Source organism: Hylaeus volcanicus, chromosome 7 (assembly GCF_026283585.1).
Source record: "Hylaeus volcanicus isolate JK05 chromosome 7, UHH_iyHylVolc1.0_haploid, whole genome shotgun sequence".
NCBI lineage: Eukaryota > Metazoa > Arthropoda > Insecta > Hymenoptera > Colletidae > Hylaeus > Hylaeus volcanicus.
Genome location: NC_071982.1, coordinates 5182473 through 5210059, shown reverse-complemented (window position 1 = coordinate 5210059; position 27587 = coordinate 5182473). Strand labels below are relative to the sequence as shown.

General features: G+C 40.2%; 6 protein-coding genes across 9 annotated transcripts in view; 2 read left to right on the top strand and 4 right to left on the bottom strand.

Annotated features, from left to right (window-relative positions):
• Nucleotides 1-7132, bottom strand: part of LOC128880399 (uncharacterized) — a 43404-nt gene extending 36272 nt beyond the window's left edge. The window contains exons 1-2 of the mRNA XM_054130434.1: nucleotides 7008-7132; nucleotides 6490-6607 (exon numbers count right to left, since the gene is read on the bottom strand). The gene's annotated coding sequence lies outside the window, so the exon portion shown is untranslated. The remainder of the gene's footprint in view (nucleotides 1-6489; nucleotides 6608-7007) is intronic.
• A 128-nt stretch (nucleotides 7133-7260) lies between these two features.
• On the top strand, nucleotides 7261-8686 carry LOC128880401 (RNA polymerase II subunit A C-terminal domain phosphatase SSU72). Its single transcript, XM_054130444.1, has 4 exons — nucleotides 7261-7609; nucleotides 7748-7891; nucleotides 7978-8236; nucleotides 8413-8686. Exons 1-4 carry the CDS (start codon nucleotides 7527-7529, stop codon nucleotides 8512-8514), a joined length of 588 nt encoding a protein of 195 aa, XP_053986419.1. The 5' UTR covers nucleotides 7261-7526; the 3' UTR covers nucleotides 8515-8686.
• Nucleotides 8687-8828: 142 nt separating this feature from the next.
• On the bottom strand, nucleotides 8829-11630 carry LOC128880397 (large subunit GTPase 1 homolog). The gene is made up of 4 exons (XM_054130433.1): nucleotides 11389-11630; nucleotides 9757-11146; nucleotides 9362-9683; nucleotides 8829-9219 (listed from the first exon to the last, which is right to left on the bottom strand). The coding sequence occupies exons 1-4, from the start codon at nucleotides 11488-11490 to the stop codon at nucleotides 9084-9086; spliced, it is 1950 nt and encodes a 649-aa protein (XP_053986408.1). The 5' UTR covers nucleotides 11491-11630; the 3' UTR covers nucleotides 8829-9083.
• A 219-nt stretch (nucleotides 11631-11849) lies between these two features.
• LOC128880396 (uncharacterized) lies at nucleotides 11850-19727 on the bottom strand. 2 transcript variants are annotated; one of them, XM_054130431.1, is made up of 9 exons: nucleotides 19235-19727; nucleotides 18569-19032; nucleotides 18219-18488; nucleotides 17736-17887; nucleotides 15530-15627; nucleotides 15061-15421; nucleotides 14777-14988; nucleotides 14374-14709; nucleotides 11850-14289 (listed from the first exon to the last, which is right to left on the bottom strand). In XM_054130431.1, the coding sequence occupies exons 2-9, from the start codon at nucleotides 18890-18892 to the stop codon at nucleotides 12884-12886; spliced, it is 3159 nt and encodes a 1052-aa protein (XP_053986406.1). In that variant the 5' UTR covers nucleotides 18893-19032; nucleotides 19235-19727; the 3' UTR covers nucleotides 11850-12883. The 2 variants fall into 2 exon arrangements, with proteins under 2 accessions (XP_053986406.1, XP_053986407.1); XM_054130432.1 differs by having other exon boundaries at nucleotides 19480-19727.
• Nucleotides 19728-19776: 49 nt separating this feature from the next.
• LOC128880400 (NAD-dependent protein deacylase Sirt4-like) lies at nucleotides 19777-21667 on the top strand. Of its 3 annotated transcripts, XM_054130442.1 has the most exons (6): nucleotides 19777-19930; nucleotides 20126-20165; nucleotides 20239-20302; nucleotides 20369-20645; nucleotides 20719-21001; nucleotides 21244-21667. In XM_054130442.1, the coding sequence occupies exons 2-6, from the start codon at nucleotides 20157-20159 to the stop codon at nucleotides 21571-21573; spliced, it is 963 nt and encodes a 320-aa protein (XP_053986417.1). In that variant the 5' UTR covers nucleotides 19777-19930; nucleotides 20126-20156; the 3' UTR covers nucleotides 21574-21667. The 3 variants fall into 3 exon arrangements, with proteins under 3 accessions (XP_053986417.1, XP_053986418.1, XP_053986416.1); XM_054130443.1 differs by lacking the exon at nucleotides 20126-20165; XM_054130441.1 differs by lacking the exon at nucleotides 19777-19930 and having other exon boundaries at nucleotides 19949-20165.
• Nucleotides 21668-21775: 108 nt separating this feature from the next.
• The window catches only part of LOC128880402 (hemicentin-1-like), a 10036-nt gene continuing 4224 nt past the window's right edge, over nucleotides 21776-27587 (bottom strand). Inside the window, exons 2-5 of the mRNA XM_054130445.1 lie at nucleotides 26871-27070; nucleotides 25364-25684; nucleotides 23354-23842; nucleotides 21776-23092 (exon numbers count right to left, since the gene is read on the bottom strand). Of these exons, the coding sequence (XP_053986420.1) occupies nucleotides 22542-23092; nucleotides 23354-23842; nucleotides 25364-25684; nucleotides 26871-27070 (1561 nt within the window). The 3' untranslated portion in view covers nucleotides 21776-22541. The remainder of the gene's footprint in view (nucleotides 23093-23353; nucleotides 23843-25363; nucleotides 25685-26870; nucleotides 27071-27587) is intronic.

Sequence of the window (27587 nt, the reverse complement as noted above, 5' to 3'; positions counted from 1 at the left end):
TATGGTATGTGGGGGACAAGATGGGAGAAGAACGTTGCTCCCAGGAGCACCTGCGCGGTCCCTGATTGGCCCAAACTTTGGACGCGTTTTGGGAGGAAACGGTACATCTCGAATACGCGTTCCTTTTGGAAATTTGTATCCTCTTACCGAGTGAAACGAGGGGGCGATTACGGGCGGGGACGATTACGCAACGAGCTACGTCTGCGTGCCCAAAGTCGCAATCGACGCGAATAAAATCGCAGTGATTTGAAAAGGGAACGAGGGAATGCTTCAGAGAATCGTTTTCGACGTGTGACTCGTTTCAATGTCGACTCGCGCCACCGGAGATCTTTGGCACTCGCATACCGATCGAGGACAAATCGTGACGGGAATCGAAGCCTAATGACATTTGCTGCCTCGAGTCGGCTAGGTTTCTGGCTTTCACGAGATTACGAGGCATCTTCGACCGATCGTCTGATCGTTTCCCTGCTAACCGCGCGATATTCACGAAAAAATCGCTGGGATTCCCGACTTCCGTACTTTCGTTGCGCGCTGTGGGGAGACCGCGGATTCCAGTGTTCCCCCTTTGACAGGATACATGCACACTGTATGGGTGGAAGGATACAGAAGTGAACAAAGTGATAGAGGACAAAACTTCCACTTTCCTCGCTTTTTTTTAAAGTGCAAGCATGCAGCTTGGAAAATATAATTGCTTTCTTAAATCGAACTAGTGGCGGCTCCTGTGGCGCCACTAGTTTGCGTGCTCGCCGTGCGTCGCTACCTCCTCCAACTTTGCTTGTTGCTAGGCGAGGCACTTCCTTTCGAAGATAAATCAACTTTACGCTACACGTTTGCATTCGTAGTCACTGCTACCACTCGCTATATCCTTCAACTTCACTCGCCGCCATCGTCACTTCCACTTACCATACTTACCACATTCCACTTCCACATACAACAAAGAACGTTCTCAACAATTAAGATTCCACCGTATCAAAGTATTCACTCTTCCAATGCCTGGTACATAAAGAAAAGTCGGTCGAATTCACAGATCACTTCACTAGGACACACAACACCACTTTCTACCATCGGTCCTGGCGCTTCTCTTTCTCCAGTTTCTCTCGCGAGGAGTTACGTTCCTTGAGAGCACACATTCCCAGAGGCATCTGAATGCCTAATTGCTGACCGTTTAATTCGAGTAGCTTGGAATTGTGCGAAGGTTTTTTCTGCAGCGAACGCTTAGGCACGCGTGGCAGCCGTTTCGCAGGGCCGCTCCTCCGGTGCTTACGAACACGAGCAAGAAGGCCAGGCGCGAGGCGGTCGATTGATATTCGGACGATGCCCCGGCCCATAATTCAGAGTATAATTTAACGGGTGCTGCTGCAACGCGTGGATGACTCTCCGTCGGCCGTTTATGCGTCAGACGTCGAGGATGCTCGCACCGGCGCTCTTCGAGGGTCCTCTCGTCAATATCCATAAGTTAGAGGACATCCGTCTTCGCGTACACACGCGGAATAATTTACAAGGATTCGAGATAACGGCAGCAAAATCGCTGCCAACGGCCGCGAGGTAATAATGCAGGACACGAACAGACGCCATTTCCTTTCGACGATCTCGCGATAAACGACGACGACCATTTGCGTTTATTAACCACTTACGCTTTCTTATCTCGCTTCTTATATATTCAAGGACACTTGTAAAATATTATCAAAAATCCCTGTTTTAAATCTTACAGTCCACAGACCTAGCCCTTCCGACCCTAGTGGGACATATATGTTTCAAGTCTCCCAAGTTCCAAGTCTCGTAAGTCTCGAGTGCAAATCTCCTAAGTCCCAAGTCTCAATCTTTGATATATATCCACTCTTAGGCTATAAAGGTTAAAGAAAAAAGGTTAAAGCTCTGGAACCTCGAAACCACAGTGGCGCCATGACTCTATGAAATTATTATCTAACGGGATGAGATACGCAATACAACAATATATATAATCAGACGAAAATTGCAATGATTGTAACCAAGACTATTATGCAGATTACGAGGTAGGAAGTTTTAATAACCGTTGGCGAAAAATATAAATCACCGACGTGCATAGTCCACGTCAATTACGACGAATCTTGCGAAGATGCGAGTCATGTGTTTAAATTGATACGAGACCGCGATCAGTTTGGAACAAAAGAATTTCGTGACGCGAATATTCAGCGTACTACGGGTGTATTAAACGCGCTTCCTGTTGCCTCGTCAACCTATTGAAAGCCGTCTTTTCATCGACTAAGAACCTTCGTGCGAATTCATGCGAGAACAGGAGATCGAATTTTTTCTCATAAACACCGTGAGGCAACGATGCGCATGATTACGGTAGGATCGTTTAAACGTGGAGACTTTAATGCCCGGTTGTGCACCGACCGGTGTGCATAGCATGTTCTGTTCAGAAATCGTAGGATGAAAACTGGAAAGTCCCAAGATCCCAAGACCGCAGTTCCCAAGATCCCAAAATATCAAAAACCCAAGATCTCGAGATTCCAGATCCCAAGATTTTGGGACTTTGAAATCTTGGGATCCAAAGATCCTAAGATCTCAAGTCTCCCAGATCACAAGCCTCTCAAACATCAAGTCTCCCAAATCACAAGCCTCTCAAATTTCAAGTCTCCCAAGTCCCAAGCCTCCCAAGTCTCCCAAGTCCAAAGCCTCCCAAGTCTCCCAAGTCCCAAACTACGGAACTATAAGTTAGAAATGACAAGTCAGGAGTCGTGAATTTTACGAAAATTCGTCTAATTCGAGTTGCATCGAACATTGACCTTCTCGCAGCGCACGAGCAAACCGCACGAGTGACGAAAGCTATTACTAACGATACAAGTAGAGGAGTCGGAGCTCTAAATTGGTACCGTCAATCGTCAATCAGTTTGCCGGTACGAGCAACGAAAGGAGTTGCACCAATCAACGAGATGGACATTCAGCCGGTTAAGAAACGGATTTAAACGCCAGATGTAAATTGGTGCCTGTTTCGTGTCGTAACAGCTAACTCCACGACAAAATTAATTCCCTACTGTCGTCCGTAGGACACACGTGAAGACGCATATCAACGTTTAACGAAACCACAAAACTCGACAGCTATCCTAATTCGTTGAAGAATTAAAATTACGCATGAATAAACTTTCAGAAAAAAATTTAAAGAAACTTAATTTATTACCTTACTTTCTGACACGCGAAAAATATTACGTTTTATCAGAAATGGCGACGGACCTATCGAGAGAATTTTAGGTTATACTGCGTCCTAATCGTAAACGAGATCTCGAGTGTTCGGCGATCGCAGCTGACGAAAGAAATTCGCCCAGATCGCAACGAAAGAGGGATCCAAGAAATACAGATTGGCTGATCGCGGAATTAAAGTCTCTCAGCGATCTCCGCCTTAATTCGAGCCACGAAACCCGCAATTTTCATTGTCGACGCCGCTCGTTACGTCTCCGTTTTGCAAGAGATCCGCAGCCGTACGACATTATGCAATTTAACGACGAGTTCGCTCGGTACTCTTCCCTTTTGTAAAAGTCAATCAACCGACTTGTGTGCTGGCTCACAGGCGAACAACGACCAACTCGAAACTCGTTCCTAACACGAGACGCGTCGAAATATTCTAACAGTCGAACCGCTTCGCTTGCACGAATAAGAAATTCTTCTTGAAAGGATAAATCGAAAACGTAGAATTGGAAGAACCGAGCCGTAGTTTCGTAGAAAATTGCACTTCAGACACGCGAAATTTGGTACAAAAGAATCTACGGGTGACAGGTCCGCCGATGGGAAAACCATGGTGTTACTATGTCGCACAGTGGTCCGGATGGCCAAAAACCTGGCCAAACTTAGAAGGAGTTTTCGGATCTTCGCGAAACTTAGTATTTTAGGGTTATTTGGGCCGCAAATTACGAATCTGGTATATGAATTTCAACATTTAAAATGGCGGCTCCAATATGGCCGACACGTATATTAAAAAGTTATTACATTTTCATGAAACTTGGTATTTTATCGTTCTTTGAGCCGCAAATTACGAATCTGGTATCAGAATTGCAAAATTCAAACTGGCGGTTCCAATATGGCCGATATGTATATTACAAAGTTATTAGATTTTCATGAAACTTGGTATTTAAGAGTTATTTGGCCCGCAAATTACGAATCTAGTATCAGAATTGCAAAATTCAAAATGGCAGATCCAATATGGTCGACATGCATATTAAAAATATTAAATTATTATGAATTTTTTATGAAATAGGATTTCTAGGTTTATAGGGCAACATAGTTAGGATACATTGGCAGAAATAACAATAATAAATTAATGTTAAATTAAAATTAAAGATAATAAGGTTTGTTTTAATGCCGCGTAAACAGTCTTCTTTTCTTTATAAGTATGGACTTTAAATTTAAATAACTTAAAATGGCGCAAATTTGAGCAAGTTTTCAAATTGGATATCATATCTGACATGTTACTTTATATGAAGAAACTTGGCAGAGCGTGTCACTCGGTGACTATTATCTTTATTTTTCTTCCGATTCATCGAACGATAACTAAAATTTATACCATATTGAGAAGGGAATTACAATAGTGAATCCAAAGATACTTTACTTTGTTCTTGTGGAAAGTTTATGTTTATAACATCTACTTTTATGGTAAAATGATTTACATATGAATGTATCGAGGATAAACTTTCTGTGACACAATAAACATGCGCCACTTTTCACGATATCAAGGAGCATGAAATTTCGTCAACTTTGAACCTCTGTATATCAGTAACCGATTACTATTTTTTTCAATTTCAAACGGCATTTAATGCACTAATATGTATACAACACGCGCACAATATTGAAAAAAGTGTGTTCGAAACTTCAAAACCACCGGACCATTGTGCGTCGTGGATACAGATGGGCATAATCCTAAGGTAAGTAAGGACTTTGAACAAGGGTTAACAGATGGGCAAATATGTATTCGTAGTTCGATGGATATCAATCGAAAGTTGAATTGCAAAATGAAATTATATTTCGTAATGGACGAACGGAAACTTATTCGACGCTTATAGTATCCCTGTAGTTTTTATTAGTCTATTCATTCGTCACGACCAATCAAACGCAAGGAATACCGCTTGACCTTAAATTACGAGTTACCACAGAAGCTATCGTCACTTTCAGGTTCGATCACAGATGTCATCATTAATCGATTCTGACTACGAATACAGTTACAACCTCAACTACAGGGTGCGGCAGAAATAACTCCCACATTTTAAAAAACGATTGAAAAAAAATGGTACGAGATAACACCAGATACTTTTTATTTCTTAAATGTAGCTATAAAAAAGTTTTTTTTACTTTACGCTTTAAAAATGATGTCGTCCAAATAGTGGCCTTTACGGGCGATACACATTTGGAGTCGTTCTTGAAAGTTTTCCATCACTCTCGCTAGCATTTCGGGGGAAATTCTTTCAATTTCCTCTTGGATGGCCTTGTTTAGTTCATTCGACATCGGCCTGAGGTATCCCCACAGAAAAAAGTCACATGGACTTAAATCCGCCGAGCTACGGTCCATACAGGGAGTCGTCAGCGCGAAATTTTGCAGATGGTGTTTCCGGGTCGAGTGATTTCTTTACGCGAAAGAGTTCGGAAGTAGTTCGGCGGATTTAAGTCCATGTGACTGTTTTCTGTGGGGATACCTCAAGGCTGAGGTTTTCGAACATCGACCTTGGTCCTCGAATGAACTAAAGGAGGCCAACCAAGAGGATATTGAAAGAATTGTGTATCGCCCGTAAAGGCGATAATTTTTAAAACATAAAGTAAAAAAACCTTTTTATATATAGATTTAAGAAATAAAAAGTTTCTGGTGGTATCTCGTACCACTTTCTTTCAATCGTTTTTTAAAATGTGGGAGTTATTTCTGCCGCACCCTGTACAAACGCTAGTAGCATTAGTTCCATCTGTTCCACCTGTACAACCCATTTCTGTTTCAGTTTTGGCACTGTCAACAAATTCACCGACGATTCTGTGACAAAAACATCACGACGTGCGTGGCACGTCTTTACAGTGCAAGTGATTCAATACAGTAGGAAATTAACATAACAATTATGTTAAAGATAATGGCTATTTTGTTAGTTTTTTTTAACGAGATATTTGCGTTCTTATGTTTTTCTTGTTGTCATTGTTATTACATTGTACTTGATATCAAGGGCACATTGCCCGTAAATAAAGTATTATTATTATTATTATTATTATTATTTAACGAATGGACCATGCTTGGGACACATGATATTTTTGAATATAACAAAAAATTTTCAACAGTGTCAACAGTTTTCAAACGCTTGAAACATTACGAATCTGTCTCATCGCGAACTGTGTCGCAGTTTGTAATTCGGTCGACATCAAGTGTCGAGATAATTGGAAAATTAGCAAGACTTCCGCAACTTTATTGCCTCACTACAGTATCGACACAACGCGATTACGTATTTACGCAACTATTGTTCTATTGCCGATAGAATTTTGACTTACCACATTCCTGCAGAAATCACGCGGTTGAGTTTGAGGTTAAATCGTTAGCCACCGGGAATATCGCGTTCTATCTTCGTCGAGGAGACTGTTTGCAATCGAAGCCTCACGTTTCGTGTACCTGCGTTGAAAAATAATATTAACCGCGACCTTGTCATGATTCGATCGGAGATCGTCCCTTTCTGTGTCCCTCCCCTCAATGACACCAGTACGACTTTCGTCGATACGCTCCTGGCACTATTTAAACTGCTTTTTGGAAAAACGTATTCGCGCTTCAACAATTTTTATTTCACCCAACACGCGACATATCGAACGAACGTCGCATTTCATTCGCCATCTACTATTCGAATCGAATTCTATCGTTAGTTAACCTAACAGGGTTAGCCTGCGATCGAATACGAACGTTTCTGTCAACGACGCGAATGTCCACCCGTTTCGAACAATGTTACGATTTAATAAGTAAAGTCAGGTTATAAATCTATGGAAAAAGATAGCGAATATTGAATATCGACGTTACTTACCCGATTATCACGTTAGCGTTGCGTAGACTTCGAATAAACTCGTTGAACTGGCGGGTTTGAAACTTCTTCGTGACGTCACGAACGCTGGTCGATAAAAATTAATATTTACCACGATCCTCGCCGACCAATGTTTCGTTACTGACTGTCGATTCCTTGGCTACGAATTCACGTTTAGGCACAGATGGCGCCTCGTGGCAATAACTGGCGAACCTGAAAGTGTAGAAAACGCTTTTCATCGCGATACTTTATAATGAAAGGGCGATAAAGTTGTCGAGGGGGCTACGAAATCATTTTGTTTACTAAATTCCTACATATTTTTCGCGATACAACGCGAGTCCCCTCGTCGTCTGATCTCACCACAAAGAAAGATATATTCTATATTGTATTTTATGTAACGTTAACAGATGTACCGTATGTGACAGACAGCGTAACGACCCTTAAGGTTAAGTGATATTACGCCCGTATTTTTCTTCCTAATTCGCGATTTCTCTTTTTAATCGATAGACAGGTTCGAAAAGAATGCCTGCACCAAATTCTATCAGCGTGGCTGTAATATGTTCTAGTAATATGAATCGAAGCATGGAAGCCCATGCTTTCTTAAGGTAACAGGTCCTGTTGATAATCAAATTCTACCCTCTACTCTTTTTTTCCCCCATAATATATACATATTCGTATAGCTCATCACTTATCACAATTTTCATTTCAGAAATATAAATTTGATCTATATCATTTGTTTTCAGCAAAAAGGGGTTCAACGTGAAGAGCTTCGGAACTGGAGATAAAGTCAAACTTCCTGGAAATGCTCCTGATCGTCCAAACATTTACGACTTTGGAACATCCTACGAAGAAATCTACAACGACCTCTTAACGAAAGACAAGCAATAGTATCCTATTGACAGCACCAATAAATATTTTCTATTTCAGATAGAACCTTCTTTAAGCGATTAGAATTCCTTAATGGTAATCTCAGCTATACACAGAACGGTTTGTTACACATGCTGGATCGAAATCGTAGAATAAAACCTAAGCCTGAAAGATTTCAATTGTCCAAGGACAAGTTTGACATCCTCATCACTTGCGAAGAACGTGTCTATGACCAAGTGATCGAATGCATGGAGTCCAGAACCCAGGAAGATAATCAACCTGTACATCTGATCAATATCGATATTCAAGACAACCACGAGGAAGCTACAGTTGGATCTTTTCTCATTTGCGAATTGGTCACTGTGGTACTTTCAAAATATGTCTTAAATCATGCATTATCAGATGGACAAAATTTTTCGAAATAGATGATAAGACTAGTTATTCGATCGAGCATCTATTTAAAGTTTTGTCTATTTTTAACTTTTAAAAGTTAAATGACTTTTCTATAATACCAACTAAAGTAAAAAATATGGTGTTACAGCTGGCGAACAGCGAGGATTTAGACAATGATATAGATGAACTGCTTCACGAATTCGAGTCCAAGTTTGCGAGAACGATTCTGCATACTGTGCTCTTTTATTAAAAGGACTTACAATTATCAGGGACCTGGTGTTCGTCAACGATTTAACTTATAAAGGAAACTAAATTATCTATATGAAATGTACCACCGCATTATCTGGACCAGATTATGTAAAAACGAATTCCAATAGCGACGATTAGGAATTCGATTCGTGCTTCCTATCTAACAGATTATTGCTTTCCGAGGGATATGTTCCAGAAACTTACCGCTGCGTCTACAATTAACACCTACACATGGCAAGATGTAAAAGAAAGTAAGATCGCTGCGTTTGTTCCAGTGATTTTTTAATGCTGATATTGGAGGAGTTAGAGAAATAAACACAAAGGACATACAAATTACCTAATATTTCGATCGTATAATATATACACATAGAAGTATTTTTGTGAATAATTCTTACATGTGTATGTATTCTATCGTTAGATTGTATTTGTGGTACGTAGAATCGATATGAGTCTCTGATACGCAAATATATTCAGAGATTTGTATGTTACAAAATATGATCCGCTGTTATATAGCGAAAAGGCCTTGATTCACATAGTTAAAAAAATGATACAGTACTAACATCCATAATTTTAATGTTTATCCAGATGAGCGAACAATCTTCTTGTTTTTTCACGTTTCTTTTTATTCGAATGTTTATTTATCTTTTTCCATGGTTTCTCCTCGATTAATAAACTCTGCGTGGAACCGGCTACCGATACTACATCACTGAAAATTACAATTATCGACTATTATCAACAAGAAAAATTTGTATAGACGCTCCATTACTTATTATTATACAAACGATTAATGTCAATAATTATATACGGATAACTTTATTAAATAATAAATATACAATAACGTTACATACCTAGAACCAGGACGGTATAAACCGTGCATTTTTCCAATCACCCCTTTCGTATGTACATTCGAAAAACTATTACGGAAAAATATTTGGTCTACGTCTTCGGAGCTAATCTTGCTCCCTTTATTTACACGTATCGTCCGAAGTGGCAAATGTTTGTTCGCAGAAATAATTTTTCTTCGTGGAGGGAATGTATGGAACTTTTCTTGCTCTACTGTTGGTGGTGCGACGCAATACAAAAGTTTACCGTTTACAAAATCTTTTAAAAGGTATCGGGCCGCGCGTGGATTATCTGGTTGTCCATTTTGCGTCATGAAACCTCTGTTATCTAAAAGAAAAGAGAGCTTTATAGGTGTTCGCAAGAAATGGGTTGTTCAATTATTATAAACACGATTACATACACCCATACGCATTTAAAATCTCTTCCGCGGTTGGAGGGCGATCAGGGTCCTCTCCATCTAAAGGCTGAGGTAGCATGATACCGTAAATATCCTCTATAACGTGCCTTGGTATTAAAGTACCTAATAACGTGACCGGTGGAACTTGATCTCGCATGTTATCGATCGGTAATATCCCGTTTAAAATCATGTCTGCTTTCGTACTAACAAAGCTTGGCATTACCAATCCAGGACAATCGCAGAGAAGTAGATCCTTATCCAGAAAAAGCGTTTGAAAGTGTTTCGTTTTCCCTGGCGTCGCAGACACCGATACCTTTTTGGACATTAACAAGGCATTGATAGTGGAACTTTTACCTACGTTTGGATATCCTACTAAACCAATCGTTGTGATATCTTTCGCGTATGTTTCGCCCTTGTAAATTGTTTTGAAGAACGACACCAATTGATCTCTGCTTAATAATTCTGATGAATTTTCCATCGTTGTATCGTCTTCCTCTGTACTTTCTTTATCCATTTTTCCAGTTGAAGCGTTTGATGTAAAATCACATTCTTCGTTTTCAATTTTACAATCCCTACTTGTACGCACTTCGTTCATATTACTACTACCATCGTCTGCACTTTCATATTCGCTCTCTGAAGCAAATTCTGAATTATACAAAGACTCGCTATCTTCTTCCTCCAATTCATCTTCCGTTTCGTTATCCGGCTCGTCTTCCGAATTTTCCTCCTGTATCGACTCCTCAGTCTTCTGTTTCTGAGCAGCTAACGTAGCAGAAAAGAATGCAATTTTCACGTTAATATCTGCAAAGTACTTGGCCCACACTTGTCGTTGATCGTCCGTTAAAAAATCAGCTTTATTAATTAATATCACATTCATCTTTTTAGGATCTACTTCTTTGACATAGGCTTCTAAATCTTCGCAGCGGAACAGTAGAGGATTCCGTGCGTCGACGATTTGTACGATAACATCGCTGCGCTCCACTACTCTCCACAGTTGTCGCCAAAACTCTAAATTCTTTTCATAAGGAGTTAATATTAAACCTTCGTCTTCCTGCAGCATAGCGAGGGAACGCCGCCATTCTAAAAATTCTTCTCGTTCCTTAGCTTGTAATTCTTGGGCTGTAGTTTCGCTGTTCCATTTTGGTCTCCTTGGTATCTTAAGAAACTGTTTATTCTTCTTTTGCGACTCTAATACTTTCTGTTTCTCGTCTTGGGAAAGTAATCCTATTCCACTTTTCGGATTGACAAACTTGATGTTCAGTTTCTCAGCTTGAAACTCGGTTCCTGCTAACTCGGCAGTCGAAAGAAATTCTTGAAAGGAACTTTCTTCTGTGACGGATTGAAGATTGAGACGTCCCCAGTCGTATCCATCGTTCAATTCGGTGTTATGAATCTATTTGTATGTACAAAATGTTTACTTATGTATTAAACCTCGATGACCTTGTTTATTTCGTTTCTTGTTTTGAAAATGATCACATGGTTGAAAATGTTTAATAACGATAAATGTTTTGTTATGATTATGCTAAACTTTATAGATTTTAATATTACGAATTCTTAATAAAATTGGAGGTATGACTCCGAGCACATGCACTGACAAATAACAATGAGAGGTTAGGAACAAAATCATTACCTTACCATAGGCATATCAGCGCATCTTTTAGCTTTCATGGAACTAAAACGGTCCCTGATTAAAGCTTTCCCTAAATTGCCGCCTCCTGTCTTTCCTTTTTTACCCATTGTGTCAAACTTTACGCTCAAAAGAACATGACATGAAGTTAATCTTTTCCAAAACACATTACCGTTCACTTTGGTTAGTTCTTAATTAGCACGAGGAATGTAGGAAGCGCTGGTTACGGGATTAATATAAATCATAAATATAACGACAAAAATATGTTTAAATATTGACCTACGGATATTTCAAGTGTACATGAACAAAAAATTTCGAATTTAGTTCGATATACGGTTGAGATATCAGGGTGGAATTAAAATATATATTTATACATCGTACATTTGAGCTATATATAGTCAATTACGGTAAACGTAGTTATCTATAACAGCTACAAATTAAAACTGGGACAGAGCTTGAAATTGAATAATTCAGCGTCTTACTCCACTTTTATTAATAACTGATAGGTAAACTGTTCTGGTTCACAGTTTCTCGACGACCAGCAACAATTATGAAACGTTCGACATGCTCCACATGCTTCTTTCCACCCTTTATTCCACGCGCTGATCGATTCTCGAATTGGAACATGAAAGTTCTTCCGCAAGGCAGCTTGTGAACAGTTTTTTTCATCGAAATAATATTGGATGTTCATCAATTATATATTACAATTTCTCAGCGGGCACTCTCGAGACCACTCGCATCATTTCGCGTACGATTGTTAATGAGATGCGGAGAGGTCGCAGTTGTTTCAACGGGGAACTCCCCGTATTTAGAAATCTAGCCATCTAATGTGGATAACACCGTCCAACAAATAAAGATCTGATTTCTATAGAGCGATTTTCTCGTTTCCCAGAAAGGAGCGTCTACTTCTAAACATAGTTGCGATAAATCTGTATTTGCATATATCTGTCGACAGGTCTCTACTGTAGCATAAGAGCTTTACTGGGTCCGTGCCATTTCGGTTTACAGTAGACCTAACTGTAGACTTAACCCAGCGATGTTTAGAAATCGATGTGCTTTCGTGGAATTTTATTTTCCCGTGATCCCTTAATTTAACCCTAAAATCATACGTCTCTACAAAAACTCATCTTCTTTAGAAAGTGAGAATGAAATTCATCAAGGATCCAATGGCTATAGCAAAATGAAAGTTCGCGTTGGACAATGCAATCGGTTCGCTTCGCAGGAAAAGAATAGCTCTCTCAAATAAAGTTCCTCGAAAAAAAAATATACTTTCATCCAAGTACGCTGCGCGTAACGCCCAGTTCAGAGAGTACAAAACGGCTCGCAACGCGTCCGACATGGGTCGTTAGCTTGCACCGCGATGCTTACATAGTACCACCACGTTCCACGCCATAACTCATCATCGGCGACTGTACAGCCTGCACGAGGAATAACGCTGCTTCGTGCAGGGACAAACTACAGTCTGGCCAACGTTCGTAACATAGAGACATTTGAACGATTGTTTCAATAATCTCTTCCCCTGATACCTCGCGAGGAATCGCCGTCGCGTCCTCTGCCACGATTGTTGTATCCACTCCTGCCCATGTTATTGTCGTTGGGGCCACGATTCATAGGACCACGACTGGGCGGTCCCAGCTTATTCCCGAAATTACCAAAGTTCGAGTTAAAATTATTTGGCGCGTTCTGACCAGGATTCTGGCCACGGAAACCAGGCCCAAAGCCTGGTCGATCGAAATTCGGAGGGCCAGCGTTAGGCCCTCGAAAGTTCGGTAAACCTTGAAAGTTGTTACCGAATGGACCTTGATTCGCCCCAAACAAGGGCAACGGGTTGGGCCTGAAGTGTTGATTCGGTCCGAAATTACCGTTGGGTGGTGGTCGAAAGTTAAGACCAAACCCTCCAGGGGGTGGACCGTTCGGTCCAAAGCCAGGATGCATGTTAGGATGATGCATCATGTGCATAGGACCGTCGATTCCTTGCATACCAGGATGCAGAGGTTTGTTCTGCATAGGATGCTGAGACATGTTCGGGTGTGGGACTAAACTCGGAATCGGAGGGGGCATGTTGGGATTGATGTTCTGCATATTGTGGTGACTGGACATGTGGGATATACTGTTGCCTAAGTGGGGCATGTTATTACTCATACCAGGGCCAATGCCCAACGGCATGTTATCGCGTTTGTCGAAGTTGCTCGAGAAACTGTCCCCTTTGCGGGGCCCATCGTTCATCGATTTATCGTCGTCCCATCGCGAACCACTATCTCTGTCGTCGTAATCGTTATCCAGGGGTTTCTTCAACGGGAACCCATGTGAACTTCTAAAGTCTTTATCGGAGTAATTGCTCCTTATATCGTAATCGGAACGCGAGCTAGGCCTGCCAGGTCCACTGGATATGCTGAACCGCATGTCTTCGTCGCCACGATTCATGTTTCTCGCGTTATCCCCGTGGGAGAGCTTCCTGAGATCCTCGTCGTGTCCGCCGTGATAAGAATTGTTCTCGCCGGAGTGCTGATTGGACTTTCCCCCAGTGTACCTCAAATCGGTGTCACTGGATTGGGAATCCTCCGTCATTATTCCTCCGAAAACTGGTTGATGAATCTTCGATGTACGATCGCTAGCCCCGCCGTCGCTCCAGCCGATCAGCTGATCAAATTTCCTTTTACCACCGCGGTTCAGGGATTTGAGAAGTTCAGGATTTTGGGCGAACTTGGAACTAGGCAGAGGCGGAGGAAGTTCAATATCGGGAACCTTGGAATAGTCTATCTCGCCATCGTCTTGCAGATACTCTTCAGATTCATCCACGTTGTCCGGTGGGCCCACGACGTCACGCAATTCTTCGATTTCCCCAGAGAACACCAGCTTATTTATAGCGTCGTTTCCTTTGGTGATGGCTTCCGCTAGCTTGGAGCCAGCTGGAAAATTTGTAACGATATGTAACGACTTCTGATATCAAATGACGAACACGAGACTGTAAACCAGTATTTTACGATACTTACGCTCCACGGGGATCATTTTTCCGTACAATATAATACCATTAGGTGTCACTTCGTTCAGAGGCACCGCTCCCGGTGTAGTTTCGATCAACTGATTCACAAATGCGTTCAAAGCCTCGACTTGCTCCATGTCCTCCGCCTCCATTTCGTTCCATTGCGCTTGGAAATTTCTTGGGATGGGCTTGCTGTACGGAACTTTCTTGTTGGCGAACTTCTTCCCCTCGTCGACCGCGTGGTCCAAGTCCAATCCTGGAATTCCGCCGCTTTTGTCCTCTGGCTCGCCATCGGCGTTGATTCTGTCTTCTGGTCCCATGCCAGGTATTACGGCCGCTTCGTCAGCTACAAGATAGTCGAATTATTAATGGTACGATCTAATTTAACAAAAGCTGCATAATTTCTTGCATACCAATTTCGTGATCGTCGACGCCTGCAGATCCCGCAGGCAACGTGTTGAGATTATACTTATCCCTCATCAAATCGCCAGGCCTGTTTCGCGTCCAGAACTTCGAAGTATGGTCGTTGCTACCGGAACACAGAATATGACCCAACGGATGCCAAGCTAACGTCCAGACTATGCTGTCGTGAGCCTGTTCTATCGCACCCACTTCTTTGTCAGCTCTAAACGTTGATCACAGCATGTAAAACAATGTAAAAGGTGGAAGATTAAGAAATATAAAAATATACCCATACCCAACGTGCCAGAATAAAATAGCTCCGTCGCTACCACCGCTACAAAACAGGCCTTCGTGGCTCGGGTGCCACGCGACGCTGGAGGCTTCTTTCTTGTGGCCACGAAACGTTTGAACCTCTTGGCTTAAATTCCTAAGGTCGAACAGCTTGAGCAAGTGGTCCCTCGAAGCCGTTACCAGCCAATTTCCATTTTCGTTCCATTTAACGTCCATGACCGTCGACTTGTGTGCATGTAATGTTGCAAGCGATTGCCCGCTCTTTGGATCCCATAATTTGACCGGTTGCTGATTATCTTTGCTCCCAGAGATGACTAGACTTTTTTGTGGATGCCAGTGCACGCACTTCACATCAGCTCCATGACCTAAACAAAAATTGGGTGAGTGCCTGTTCTGATAACGTTTAATTATTCGCGAAAAATATAATTTCACGATAAAATACATATTAAATTTAATTATAACGTAATATATACCCCTCAAAATTCGTTCTTCGTGACAGCGAAGAAAGTCCCATATTCTGACTGTTCCATCGTCACTGCACGTTGCCAGCTTGTGATCCGTTGGACTGAAACTACCCGCCCAAAACACAAGAGTTATATTCAAACAATACGCTGTTGGATAGACGAACAAGTTCTTTATTTTTTTAGACGTTCACAATGAAAGATCTTCGGTATGATAATACTATATTGTAACGGCGTGTAACACATGTTTCAGTCTGATTTTCTCATGTAGGCACAAGCATTGGAGTATTTTGATATTGAAGTAACAGCATAGTACGATAAAAGATCAATTACACACTGAGTTTCATTAACTTTTATTGAGATTCTCTTTGTACAAGTGCAATATAGTCAAAGTGGAAGGAAGCGAATGTGAAGTATTTATTGAATTCGATAGAAGGAGATTGAAGACATATGGTACACCTTACGGACATTATTATAACACAACTTCAGGACATGATTACTAGAAATCGAAATCAAAGCATGTAATGGCTTACATTTATTACTGATTCGTCATTTTGTACTAAATATTCTCGCATGCAATGTATGTACAAAACAAGCGGAAAATATCGTGAGAATTTTCCCTTATTCTCCATGGTACCATCTGTTAAGTTACTTATACGTTTGCATATCTACGCATGCATCCTTAACGGATCCTAAATAATATATTCTGTAAAAGAATTTTGTTTTATCAAAATCAGCCTACAAGTTCGTAAAGCATCACAATTTTCAGAAGATTACTCGAATAAATTGTTTGGAATTAAACAACAAGCTGTTATTTCACGAGTGACCAGTTCACGTATGAACTCTTCCTGAGAGTTCGAGCGTAAGCAATGCACAAAAAAAAAACTGCACACAACGCCGCGTAAAAATAAGTACGCGAAACTTTACTTTTTGGTTGAATTTCAAAAGTAGTTAATATATTCGATTGCACTATGTTCTATGGAATACGCATAGTGGATTTTACTGTAAGCGCATCTCAAGGAATAGACAGACATCAGTAATAAAAGGAAGATCTATGTGTAAATATTGTAAATAAACAAAAAACCATCATCGACAGTCATATCTGGCACTCAAACAAATATCCATTGCTCGTTAAGCAACAAACTGTTCCCATTTGTCATGAAATTAGAATCTCTCTTTGATGCCACATGACCACCGAGTGATGTACCAAGAGTGATATTTTTTTTTTAACATTTTAACGTTTATTACACAAAAAAAATGTCCGAAGTGTACATGAATTTCATTATATCTCTCTGCTACTTTCTCTCTCTCTCTCATCTGCAAAAGGGCACAAGTGACACAAAACAAAGAAAAAATACTTTATTATCGAAAACCATGGAATACTGCGGTGTCTTTATTCAACTTTATTGAAAAACTTGGATGATGTAAAGAAGGACACAGGATATTTATTTTTATTATAATTCAAGTGGGAATCTCGACTAGGTATTGGCCGTATATATTTCTTTCTTGTTTATTGGTAATTCTAAAATACACATCTTTACCCAACAGCCTGGCTATGTAACTCCTCGAACCGAGAGCCATAAGGACCTAATATTATTTTTCAACAGTTCGTTTCAACTCCTTCCTCGACTTTTTGCGAAATAATAAGTTCTTACTGCTACGATCTAGCGGACCATGTAAATCGACTTAGGTCCCTAAGACTCTAGGAGTACAAATGATAAGTTTCGTATCAACACGCGTACAACATAGTCGACAGAAAAGTTTACACTATCCTTGCGTATCGACTTTGAATATCATTGTGATCCGTGAAGGTGCAGAGAATTAAAAAAATTTCAGCGTAACAGCGAAGATACACGCTCGTTCAATCGAAAGAGACCGACGCATTCATTTAAGGAAAAATAACTGGAGCTACCATAGCACGAATAACGAACTTTTCATCACAGATTGATTTTGTATCACAGATTCTTAGCAAACCAAGAATTTGCATATTGCCCATGCGCCTGATACCAGAAAATTTGTTCAAACACTATCCATCGAAAACTCTATAAATCACCTGTGTACCCATACAAGAATCACTATTTTCATAGCAGAAGTGTTATAAAACCAGAAAAGGAAGAGAATGAGAGTCGTGTCCAGTATCGTAACTACAGCAAGGATGGACGGATCATCGATAACAGTGGCGCAAGAGACGTAAGGACTAGTGTGGTGGATGGTATACCTGAGTCCTCTAATCGCTTCTTTGTGCGCCTGAAACATCTTGACGTTGTTCATGTTGCTCTGCCAATACTTGACGTAGCCTGCATGATCTCCTGTGACCATCCAGCTCTCGTTGTGCGACCATACCATTGTTCTTACTGGACTATCGTGTGCCTGCACAGACAAAATCAATTTCTTTGCTTAGCATCCCTGGAATCGACGTATACAGAAGGAACAAATTTGTTGCATTTATTACTTCAAAAATGTATTTTCGTTAAATTAAAAAACTTTTTGCTGAGGGCGATTTACATATAATTAGATCAAAAACGTTACAATTTAAAAAATGGTCGAGAATTTTATTGCTACACGATTAATAGAAATAGGAAAAAAATTAGAGTTACTTTTTAATATATAACAAAGTTTGAATGAATGAAGATATAACGAGGGACATATACATCCTGAATCACATGTTAACGATAAAATTGAACGCTAATAAGAAATATACCTGTAGAATAGTTTCAAAATTAAAGGTAAGGCCGTTCCACAGAGTAAATTCTCCGCTAGATGCACCGGTAACCAGACGTCTCCCCTCCGGTGTCCAAGCCATACAGAAGATCGGACAACGCATTTTATTTGTCGCAGTCTTCACGAATCTTGTGGTAACTGCATTTATGGGGTTGTCAACGTAACTGGGTGGTGGGAGTAAATCAGGATAATACATTACATCTGGCTGAAGAGCACGCCTGTCCCGATAGTCCCTCTGCCAAATTCGATTCTACACACATAAGATTCATAATATTAACAATGTTTTACATTAACAACGTAAAATTTTGTAATATAAAATAGCACGCCTACCTCTAAACTTTTTATAATAGCGGAATTGTAATCGACTGTTTTGCGCATAACAGATTTTCTAAGTCTTTTCCCATCGAATTCGTCTTGCAGAGTGTCTTGACCGGCGGCAACAATTTTGGGAGCATGGTAAGGTCTGAACGGTTTAAAGAAACCACGAGCTCCATCACGGTGGTTGATGTACCGGTGTTGGTAACTTCCAGAGGTGTTTATAGTAGTTAAATTAGGAGGTGGAGCCGATAAATTAGGAGCAGCGGGAGGTGGCACCGACATATTAGGTAAACTTATGGCTGGCGGAGGAGTCGCAAATTGGGTATTTGCAGACATAGCGAAATAATTTAAGGGATGTTACGACTAATTCAAACATATAAAAGAAAATATAGTCGAAACAGATAATAAGGAACAAACATATTCGTTGCTTGATACTGCTTGAAGTCGCTATGCAGAATCCATTGCAGTTTCTAATTCTGTAAATAAACATTAAAAAACAGTTTTCATTAAGATTTTATTAAATACCAACAGAGTGTTTCTATTCAGTAATTTCACCTAACTTTTATTAACTTTGTATATCGGTATACATTTAAAATTATTTTATGAGATTAATGGGAAAATGCACTTTCACAATATGTGAAAGTATAGAACTGACTTGTCAATACGAAAGGTTTGTACCTTGTTTATTCCTATTATCGCAGATTTCAAGTTTTCTTTGATCGGTTCATTAACATACGACTAAATATTCGATACACGTAAACGAGCAGCTAGAACTCGCTTCCAGAAATATTGGAATGGCAACGAAGGTTAGACGATATATTTTCTAGAAAAATGAGAGCAACCACGACAAACGCAAACTTTATTTAACTCCTAAGCTCTTTCAACGCGAAATAAAATACGTTTACGAAACGTGATGAAACAACCTGCTCGTTAATTGCGAATAAAATTTTCTTTGATGCTGTCGCACTGTAAAACCCTTAGAATGTACACAACCACTTATTTTCACCGAATATAGAAAAACGTTTTTTGAAATCGATCAACCAATTATAGAAAGCGAAGGGGCCATTACTCGACGAAAGTATCGACAACTGCGGCGTTATACTCGAAATATGTAAATTTAAACGCAACGGGCAAACAGTAAGAAAATTGTGTGTCCGCTACGGACGCCATTACTCTTCTGGGCGATGACATCCGTTTTATGTTTCCACTTCCGTCGGTGGTTTTTTAGTAACTTATCGTGGCTCGTGTTTTAATCAAATTTTATTGATGAAAATCAATCAGTACACGCGAAATTAACGCGAGTATCTTAAAGTGATAAGCTCTTAGTATGGAAACTTGAAATAGGGTGCAGAGTAATAGGGAGTTAACCATAAGGTGAGTTCCACTATTGGTCATGATCGCCCACCATTGGTGAATCTAGTGGTTCCTAGTAATGTAGATCATGGATCGAGATCACGTCTCAGTGGATGCATCCTGTGGTTGTAACTTTAAAAAGAAATAGTCACGTGTGTGACAGAATATGCTTTATACATGAGGTGTATCAAATGAAATGTCAAAGGATCATTATAGGGCTGTATTGTCACGAACCAAAAAGGAGTCGATGATGAAAGTTGGGATGACTTAATCTTTAATAAAGTTTAATAGTTTGTACAATATCTGAAATATCTGTATTGTATTTTAAGATGAATTCCATTCGTACTGGGATGTGTACACCTGTATATAAAATTGGAGCACCAACAATATTATGTAAGTTCATTGGTTTTATGTGCTAACTCTATTTATTGTAGTTAAATTAATGAAATTGTTCTGCAGTTAGGACGTATTCATCGATCCTCACATTTGTACCGAAATGCGAACAAACAAAGGATTCAGATTTACTCAGGTTAAAAGAATTCATTGATAAACACAATAACATTTGCATATTGACAGGGGCAGGGATTTCTACGGAAAGTGGTATACCAGATTATAGATCCGAAGGTGTCGGACTGTATGCAAAGAGCAGTCGTAGACCGGTACTGTACAAAGATTTTTGTGGAAGCGATGTTATTCGTAGACGCTACTGGGCTAGGAATTATGTAGGTTGGCCAAGGTTGTGATTTTCTAATGGAAAACAGAATTTAATACGACCAAATTTAGTTTATAACAAAGACTCGATCTCATAGGTTTTCTTCTATTGAACCTAATAACACACATAAAGTATTAAAAAAATTGGAAGACGCGAAAAAAGTGAGATGCATTGTTACTCAGAATGTAGATAATTTGCATGCAAAGGCAGGAAGTAGGAAAGTTATAGAGTTACATGGTACAGCATTCAAAGTGATGTGCCTTAATTGCGATCGACGAATATGTAGATATTCTCTGCAAGATATTTTGGACAGGCTTAATCCAAATATGACGGCAACTAGTCAAATGATAAGACCAGACGGCGACGTAGATCTGTCACAAGTATGGGATACAATTATTAATTGCAATTGACAAGTATACGACCGATTGATACCCAACTCTGCTTAAAGGGGTAGTTTAGTACTTTATATATATATAAATGAATAACTGAATAGAAATGAAAATTTATAGATGCATGGTCTTTCGTTATAGTTTGAGGTTAGGAATTCTTAAACTACTCCTTTAATTTGAAGAAATAAAAATGTACGCAAATCTGAATGTAGGATGAACATACATTTTAACAGGAACAAGTGGAAGAGTTTGTTGTTCCATCTTGCGAAGCTTGCGGCGGTGTCCTAAAGCCTGACATTATATTTTTTGGCGACAATGTCCCGCGCCAGATAGTGGAAAGCGTGAAATACAATGTCGAACATTCTGATTCTTTACTGATCCTGGGTTCTACATTGACCACATTCTCTGGATATCGGATAGCGTTGCAAGCCAGCAATGCTGGAAAGCCGATAGCCATATTAAATATTGGCAAAACCAGAGCGGATGATCTTGCCAAGATTAAAGTGGAAGGTAGATGCGGCGATGTGCTATCAAGAATTTCTACGATGATCCTAACAAGTTAATTAACTATCCTTCGTACTTCTTACAAACTGGGCTGTGATTATTGTAAATAAACTTATAATGCACGAATAAAAAAATGAACTATTTTGTTTAAAATTTTCATTGTTTTTTTTTATAAGTGCGACGGTGAGCAAACGAGTACTTTTTACAAGATCATTTCGTCGATGTTTGATTCTTGATAATTAATATAATACATACTTATTATTTGGCATTACAATTAAGTATAAAAGTTTTATTAAATAAAATTACTAATAGATATAAAAGTACTTGCTGCTACGAGGCTTTGAGGGATAGAGGAAATTCATATTTTACATGGAACAAAAATTCCAATACAAATATTCATTGCAAACATATTTCATAACGAAATCAACAAGCCTAATATTTCGAAATTTTTTAAACTCCCCGAACCATTAAAACTTTTCCACTCTTTGCAATAATAATCTTAATAGAACGTAACCATGTCTATGTTCAAAAGCATTATTAAAACCATTAAAATCTCTGATTATTTCACTTACCATAATAACCTTTAAAGTGAATCTCAATTGCAACAATAATAGCAACAACGAATAATTCAACTTCTATTTTAAAATTTGTAAACACCAATTGTCTAACTACTATAGGTTGGATAGTACTCATAACATTATCACATCTGTACCAAAGAAAATCCTTTGAATATTACCCATGCTATACTTTGGTTTGATACCAAATAATGGGACACGTTTTTTGACCTAATATTCAGTTTCAGACCTTTGTCTTTTGCGGTCTGGCATATAAGTTTGTCAAGAAAAGTTTATCGTCCGCAGACTTGTGTCTCGTTACCAACATTCTAATACGCTTTGGTTCAACGTCAAGCAATGAAGCGTCGTTACAGCAGCTTCCAATTTTAAACAGTGGCGTCAGTGACACGCACGTGAATGGACAGCTCAGTATCAGTCAGCAGTGACCGTCATGGCACTGAACACGATAACAGTCACACGATCGTTGGTGGCTGAAGAACAGCTGGCGCTCGCCTGACTTTCAAAGCTTCTGGACTCATGGCGCGCACCTGCTTGGTGATTTGGTCATAGTCGTACGTGACGGCCAGCCCACCCTCGGAGTTTGGCTTCCTGGTACTGTAACCTTTGCCTTGCGAAGAGTTCACCGTCTTCTGTCTATCGTTCGTCGCTGTATTACTGTAAAAGGCGTCCGCTGCGATGCTGCCCTCCTCCTCTTCTTTCCGATAACGTCGACTCTTGAACCTCAGTATGGAATACACAGCGAGGGATATCAGAAGCAAGAGGAACAGCAGACCCACGGCAGCAGCGGCTGCTATTACTCTCATTTCCGTTGGGTCACGGATGAGCAGTTTAACGTTCGTCGAATCCCTTCCCTTTTCGCTCTCCACCAACAGAGTGTACACTCGAGCGTCTTCCTTCTGCAGATCCTTTATTACCAGCTTCGCCCAGTAGCAATTTGTTATCATCTCGTTTTCCTTGATGTGCTCCAATGGCACTGCCTCGTACTTTGGATGAATGCTCTCACCTGGACAATCGACGAGTGGAAAGCGTTAGGAACCTTACAAAGATGGATAGTTTGTTTTGACGCTACACCACAGTTAACCCTTTCAACGCGACTTTTCTGTATTTGAATTCTATTCCTTTCTCGTTTAGAAATTAATTGTATGAAACTAGGGTTTATCTATACATCAAAGACTATAACCGAACGAGAAGAGACGATTTACCCCATGATGAATAATTTTCTTTTTATCTAGATATGTTCAAGGTGTAATACAAGAAATCGTACCAGCTCTGATATGGGAGCTCCCCCACTGCCAAGCAACAAGTTTAGGCGGTGGTCTGGAACAGAACCGTGACTTGAGGACGTGTTCGGATTCCCCAGCCCACCCCAGCGACTCGTAGAACCCTTTTCCACCAGTGGATGGTCTAGCTTGTATCTCTGGCGGTCCTGTTACGTGAAGCATGTAACGAGCCTCGCTGGGCATTTCTCTCCTCACCCCGTTGATCACGTTGAACGCCACGCATCGATATTCCCCTTCGTCGGACCACATAACGTTCTCCAAACGCAGGCGTTTACCACCGTCCTTGTTCTGAAGGGGATTCTCGATGGCCTCCGTCACGCCCCCGCGAAGATGCATCCATCTGTACTGAGCCGGTGGGTTCGCCTCGAAGTCGACGCACTCGAAGGGATCCAAGCTCGTGCTTAGCAGAGTCGTTTCCTCGAACTTCAGCGCTGTGTCGTTGCTGGACTCCTCTTCCTTCAGCCTGGGACCGTCTGTAAAACAGGCAATTTACTTGAGAATGATCCGTATTAGCTGTATAATAGATTATGTATAATTTTAGTCTTTTGGTCAGTACAGTCCTTTGCTCAGGAATTGGCGAGGCAGTTCGATTGGCTGTCGCGTAAAGGTCGATTTATACTATCCCTACAGACCTGTTACGTTGGTAACAGGTCCGGAACAGTTCCGACACAGACACGAGTGTTTATATTACACGTTCGTCGATCGGTGGAACCGATCAGTCATTTAACAGAAAGCGTTTCGTAAAGACACGTAATAGCACAAATAGGAAAAATGTTTTCACGTTTAAGTATGCGAGATTTAGCTGTAATAGCTATACTATTAGATGTTACCAACGTAACAGGTCCAGAACAGTTCCGACACAGACACGAGTGTTTATATTACACGTTCGTCGATCGGTGGAACCGATCAGTCATTTAACAGAAAGCGTTTCGTAAAGACACGTAATAGCACAAATAGGAAAAATGTTTTCACATTTAAGTATGCGAGATATAGCTGTAATAGCTATACTATTAGATGCAGACGAAGTTGTAGAAAGAAGATGCCGCCATTTTGGTGTGCACAAGTGCTTGAGAAGAAAAAAAGTTTAAGGAGAATATTGGACACTATACAAAATTAACATACGACGAAGAAAAGTTTTTTCAATATTTTAGAATGTCGGAATACAGTTTCAATTTTCTTTTGGGAACAATTGAAAATTCTCTCAGAAAGAAGAACACGACTTTTAAGGAAGCAATTAGCCCAAAAGAAAAATTAGCAATATGTTTAAAGCAAGTATTTTTCAATAACAATTCATAAATACAGGACATATGTACAATTCACAAACAATTCATAAATACAAGCACATAAATAAAGTAATATTATTGATATTCTCCACCGAACTGCTCATAAAAACTACTGGTGGGTGTAGTGGCAGTTAGAGTGGAGTATGAAGTCGATGGAAATTCTAAGAGTAATGTTTCTTTTGAAGACTGTGAACATTGTTGCATGTTCCGGGTCTGTGCGGATAGTATAAATCGACCTTAATGGTTGCATCTGCAAAGCTACCGCGAACGAGACGAAAGAGAGGGTGGGCCCTCTCCTTGCCCCTGTGCCGTTCTGCTCGTAGGTGCTTCGCCAACTCCTGAGCAATATACAGTAGCAGATACTTCAGCCAATGTAACGTCTCTAGCAACCCCAAAGACAACTCGAGCTCCTATTATTCTTTCTGAGTAGTAATCATAGTATATAGCAGGAGTAGTATTAACTCCTATTATCCTTCCACGGTAGTAATCGTACCAACAGTCGCAAGAACAAAGTTACAAATGTTACCGTATCCCCGTAAATTGGGTCTGTCGTTCTACTACAAAGGGAAAGTCGTATTACGTGTCTGCAACAGGGCAGCGTCGAGTACAAATTGACGTGTTTATCAATAACCACAGGTGCGATTACTTCCTCCCGTTGTTCCTCCTTAAAACTAGACATCACGGTAAAAGTCGAGCTACTTCGCCACGAACATTGTACGTCCAGCCTGTAGTTAGCCGGGGCGCTTTCACCGATAACGTTGACCGCCTTGCAAGAGTAGAGACCGGCGTCGTTTCTCTTCACCGGCTCGAATCTCAGCTCGGAGCCCGTCTGCGTGCTGTTCTGATGCGTTCTGTTTAGCATCAACGAAACGACGTTGCTCGTCACAGTGACGGGAGCTGAATCCTTGAACCACTTGATCGTTCCGCTGGGATTGGCATCCGCGAAGCATTTCAGGCTCATAAAGCTCGCCGAATCCTCGAGGGCCGCCACCAGCAGCCGCGGTTTCGTCTCCAGCCGCACCTCGGGAGAATCTGGAAATTCGTGACGCCGTTAGTACGAGCCGACCACCGTTTCTCCTCGTACCGTACGATGGTTGGTCTATTATTTTACAGAAAACGGTAATTGCGCTCGTAAAAACTGAAATCCCGAGGATGGACGACTGCGGTTAATTGCAGCTGGCTATGTAGACCATAATGCCAGAATATACCGAGTGACTGACCAATGTAAGACTTTGCCTTTGTTTAGCTTGTGGAAACTTGCTGAGAGCTTAACCGTATAAACGCGAATATCGAGCGTTTCAGCCTATGGAATCGATTGAAGCTGTGTTAAAGGATGTAATTTAGTACAATTCTACGTGTTCAGTACGTTGTCAAACGTTTTCCAAAGGTTTCAGGTTGCTGGAATACCGTTGGCGTCGGTTTCGTATAAACGCGAATATCGAGCGTTCCAGCCTATGGAATCGATTGAAACTGTGTCAAACAATGTAATTTAGCGCAATTCTACGTGTTCAGTACGTTATCAAATGTTTTCCAAAGCTCTCAGCGTTTCTTATCAGATTTCTGTTACTAAAGTAATCCTTTAATAGGTTACGTAGATTTACTGCAATTAATTAGGAGGCTTAGATGAAAATGAATTTGGATACATGCTTGCCTCTTTTTATATAGGCAAGAGTCAGCATGAATGGCTGTCGTGTAATATAACTAAATAAATATATAATAAATAGAAATTATAGAAGGTACATAAATATATACATAAAATTGAAATATAGAATATAGAATAAATAAATAGAGTAGAATTATATATAAATAAATAGAATAGACCATCTCCGGTAAACCTCACGTTAACTATAATTTATTTCACGAGAAAAACTCGGAGTATCGTGTGTTTAGCTCTCTCGAGCTCTAAAGGGATACTTTTCGTAGAATTAGATTGAAAATCCAAGGACAGATACCGTGTAACACGAAAACAGGAGCGATCGGTAACATCTCTATTCTTCTCCGTGCTTTAGAATTTGAATGCTTCGCTGATTGTATCTATCGAAGTAACGCTGTCCTTCATTTATTTCGAAAAATTCCAAATAATCTGATCCAACGTGGAAAAGTGAATGGCACCTCAGAATTGCAAATTCACCCTTTCACTGGGCTGCTTGAATAGACGTTTCGGTATGCGATAAAACAAAAAAAAAAAAGAAAAACAGAGTGCGAGAGATATACATACAATGCACATCCAGTCGTGTTTCCGCAGAAGTCGGAACGAGGCTGGATGGATGCATCGTGATACACCGAATCGGCAGACCATGGGCTTCTCTTTGTCCACGGACTCGCAGAAGACTGTGGGCCGCCCATGTTTTAGGGCTGTCCACTTCTGTCGTGTTCGTCTGCTCCCTCAGAGCCTCCACCTCGTCTCCTCCTATGTACCTGATTCAGAAAGCAAATTTTTCAGTTAGTTTTGCGTACAGAAAACACTGTTTATCTTATGGTGGACCCTACAGAAGGCACAAAAGGCGAGAACGAAAGGCTATGATTTCACGTTCACAGATGCAAGTTAATCATTGGAAGATACTCCAATTAATTTAATTTTAAAGTTCTGAAGACTGCTGATACTTTGAGTGTCAGACATGCTCATGTCGCACCTCGTCGTGACGCGGCGATTAATACAGTATAGTACACAGTACAAAACAGCATTATACAGTGTGATACAATACAAGATACGGTATTAAATCATAATACAGCGTAATACAGTATAGTACACATATAAGACAGCATAATACAGTGTTATACTGTATAATACAACATAATATCCAGTATTACAGCATAATACAGTATAGTACACAGTACAAAACAGCATTATACAGTGTGATACAATATAAGATACAGTATTACATCATAATACAACGTACTACAATACAATACAGAGTATAAGACAGCATAATAC

What these genes read in the sequence shown, in the direction of transcription:
- LOC128880401 (XM_054130444.1), top strand. Translation starts at nt 7,527, where the DNA reads ATGCCTGCACCAAATTCTATCAGCGTGGCTGTAATATGTTCTAGTAAT. An exon ending in TTAACGAAAGACAAGCAATA is followed by an intron (nt 7,892 to 7,977) that starts GTATCCTATTGA and finishes TGGTAATCTCAG; the next exon opens with CTATACACAGAACGGTTTGT. An exon ending in TTTGCGAATTGGTCACTGTG is followed by an intron (nt 8,237 to 8,412) that starts GTACTTTCAAAA and finishes ATGGTGTTACAG; the next exon opens with CTGGCGAACAGCGAGGATTT.
- LOC128880397 (XM_054130433.1), bottom strand. Translation starts at nt 11,490, where the DNA reads ATGGGTAAAAAAGGAAAGACAGGAGGCGGCAATTTAGGGAAAGCTTTA. An exon ending in GATGCGCTGATATGCCTATG is followed by an intron (nt 11,147 to 11,388) that starts GTAAGGTAATGA and finishes ACATACAAATAG; the next exon opens with ATTCATAACACCGAATTGAA. An exon ending in TTATACCGTCCTGGTTCTAG is followed by an intron (nt 9,220 to 9,361) that starts GTATGTAACGTT and finishes TGTAATTTTCAG; the next exon opens with TGATGTAGTATCGGTAGCCG.
- LOC128880396 (XM_054130431.1), bottom strand. Translation starts at nt 18,892, where the DNA reads ATGTCTGCAAATACCCAATTTGCGACTCCTCCGCCAGCCATAAGTTTA. An exon ending in GAAGCGATTAGAGGACTCAG is followed by an intron (nt 15,628 to 17,735) that starts GTATACCATCCA and finishes TTGGGCGGGTAG; the next exon opens with TTTCAGTCCAACGGATCACA. An exon ending in ATTTTATTCTGGCACGTTGG is followed by an intron (nt 14,989 to 15,060) that starts GTATGGGTATAT and finishes ATCAACGTTTAG; the next exon opens with AGCTGACAAAGAAGTGGGTG.
- LOC128880400 (XM_054130441.1), top strand. Translation starts at nt 20,106, where the DNA reads ATGTCAAAGGATCATTATAGGGCTGTATTGTCACGAACCAAAAAGGAG. An exon ending in AAAAGGAGTCGATGATGAAA is followed by an intron (nt 20,166 to 20,238) that starts GTTGGGATGACT and finishes TTGTATTTTAAG; the next exon opens with ATGAATTCCATTCGTACTGG. An exon ending in GCGACGTAGATCTGTCACAA is followed by an intron (nt 21,002 to 21,243) that starts GTATGGGATACA and finishes ACATTTTAACAG; the next exon opens with GAACAAGTGGAAGAGTTTGT.